Source organism: Lissotriton vulgaris, chromosome 7, assembly GCF_964263255.1.
Source record: "Lissotriton vulgaris chromosome 7, aLisVul1.2, whole genome shotgun sequence".
Classification (NCBI taxonomy): Eukaryota; Metazoa; Chordata; class Amphibia; order Caudata; family Salamandridae; genus Lissotriton; species Lissotriton vulgaris.
Genome location: NC_141695.1, coordinates 67,246,903 through 67,248,712, shown reverse-complemented (window position 1 = coordinate 67,248,712; position 1,810 = coordinate 67,246,903). Strand labels below are relative to the sequence as shown.

General features: G+C 43.1%; 1 protein-coding gene across 1 annotated transcript; it reads left to right on the top strand.

Moving 5' to 3' along the window:
* The first annotated feature begins 242 nt into the window (after positions 1-242).
* LOC147700753 (olfactory receptor 5V1-like) lies at positions 243-1,190 on the top strand. The gene has a single exon (XM_086929215.1). The coding sequence runs from the start codon at positions 243-245 to the stop codon at positions 1,188-1,190; it is 948 nt and encodes a 315-aa protein (XP_086785341.1).
* Positions 1,191-1,810: the final 620 nt, after the last annotated feature.

Here is a 1,810-nt window from a genome sequence, read left to right as displayed (position 1 = left end):
TATTGCCCCCTCCTTGAACCATACCATGTAACCTGATGAGTGCAGCATCTGGGTACCCCATTCACTGGGGCACAGCTGTTACCCGCATGGGAGAGTGTGGGCAGATAATATAAAATGAGGCAGTTTAAGTGCTATGTGGTGAAGCAGTGATCTATGAAAAACATTGTGTTCTTACAATATTTGTGTATTTCATTTCAGATCAGATTATCAATGAACTCCTGGTCAGCTGCATCTGTGGGCATATGGAAGAAGGAAACCTTACCTCATCTGATGAATTCTTCATCGTGGGATTTTCAGACCTTCTGCAGTTGCAAGTTCCACTTTTTGCGGCTTTATTGATGATGTACCTGCTGACAATGATTGGAAACCTTCTTATAATGGCCATAGTTTATTATTCTGCAAATCTTCATACTCCTATGTATTTCTTCCTTACTAATTTGTCCTTCCTTGATATCAGTTACACCTCATTTATCTTCCCTCAAATGCTGGCCCACTTTTTCTTTAAGGGCACATACATATCTCTCACTGAATGTTTGCTGCAGGTGTATTTTTTTGTATTTATGGTTTCCACAGAATTTCTCCTCCTTGCAGTCATGGCTGTTGATAGATATATGGCCATCTGCAATCCTCTCCATTACATGATCATCATGAATAAAGCAGTGTGCTTCCAGTTGGCTGCAGGGAGCTGGGTGGTTGGACTCACTGATGCAATACCACACACTGTATTAATGTCTGGACTTTCCTACTGCCAGTCCCACATAATAGACCACCTATATTGTGATGGGACAGCTCTTATGAAGCTTTCCTGCACAAGCACTCACACTATTGAGGTGTTTACCTATGTCATTGGTGCTTTTGTTGGATTAATGCCTTTTGTTTTAATCATAACAACTTACATCAAAATCATATCAACTGTGCTTCAAATTCAGTCTCCAGAAGGCAGGCGAAAGGCTTTCTCCACATGTGCTTCACACCTCACAGTGGTTATTCTGTTCTATGGATCTGTCTGCTCCACATATATGCGACCTACATCATCATATTCAATAAAAGAAAACAAGATATTATCGTTGTCATATATCATAGTTACTCCAATGTGTAACCCAATTATATACAGTCTGAAAAACACAGAGTTTAAAAATGCCCTTAAAAAGGCAAAGCATAAATTTAAGACTGGAAATTTTCAGTGGTAATATTTTTCTATGTAATATTTGTTCAAACTACATGCATTTTGCATGATGCTAATTACAAAGTAATAGGTATGTAACACTATTTTATTTTTCTGAGAGTGATAAATACCAAGAGCAGTAAAGAATGAATAGCAAAAGATGTTTACTTTTATGTTCAAGAGGAAAACAATACAAAAACTGAAATAATCAATAAATCAATCAATCAGTGACACTTATAAAGCGCGCTACATACCCGTAGGGTCTCAAGGCGCTGGGGGGGGGGGGGGGGGGTGCCGCTACTGCTCGAACAGCCAGGTCTTCAGCTTCTTCCTGAAGGAGAGGTGGTCTTGGGTCAGGCGCAGGTCGGACGGGAGGGAGTTCCAGGTCTTGGCGGCCAGGTAGGAGAAGGACCTTCCTCCTGTAGTCGCTCTTCGGATGCGGGGGACGGCGGCGAGGGCGTGGTTGGCTGATCGGAGGTGGCGTTTGGGAGCGTAGAAGTTGACTCGGCTGTTGAGGTAGCTCGGGCCTTGGTCGTGTAGGGCTTTGTGTGCGTGGGTGAGGAGGCGGAAGGTGATTCTCTTGTTGACGGGGAGCCAGTGAAGGTCTCTCAGATGTCCGGAGATGTGGCTGGATCGTGGGATGTC

What these genes read in the sequence shown, in the direction of transcription:
- LOC147700753 (XM_086929215.1), top strand. Translation starts at nt 243, where the DNA reads ATGGAAGAAGGAAACCTTACCTCATCTGATGAATTCTTCATCGTGGGA.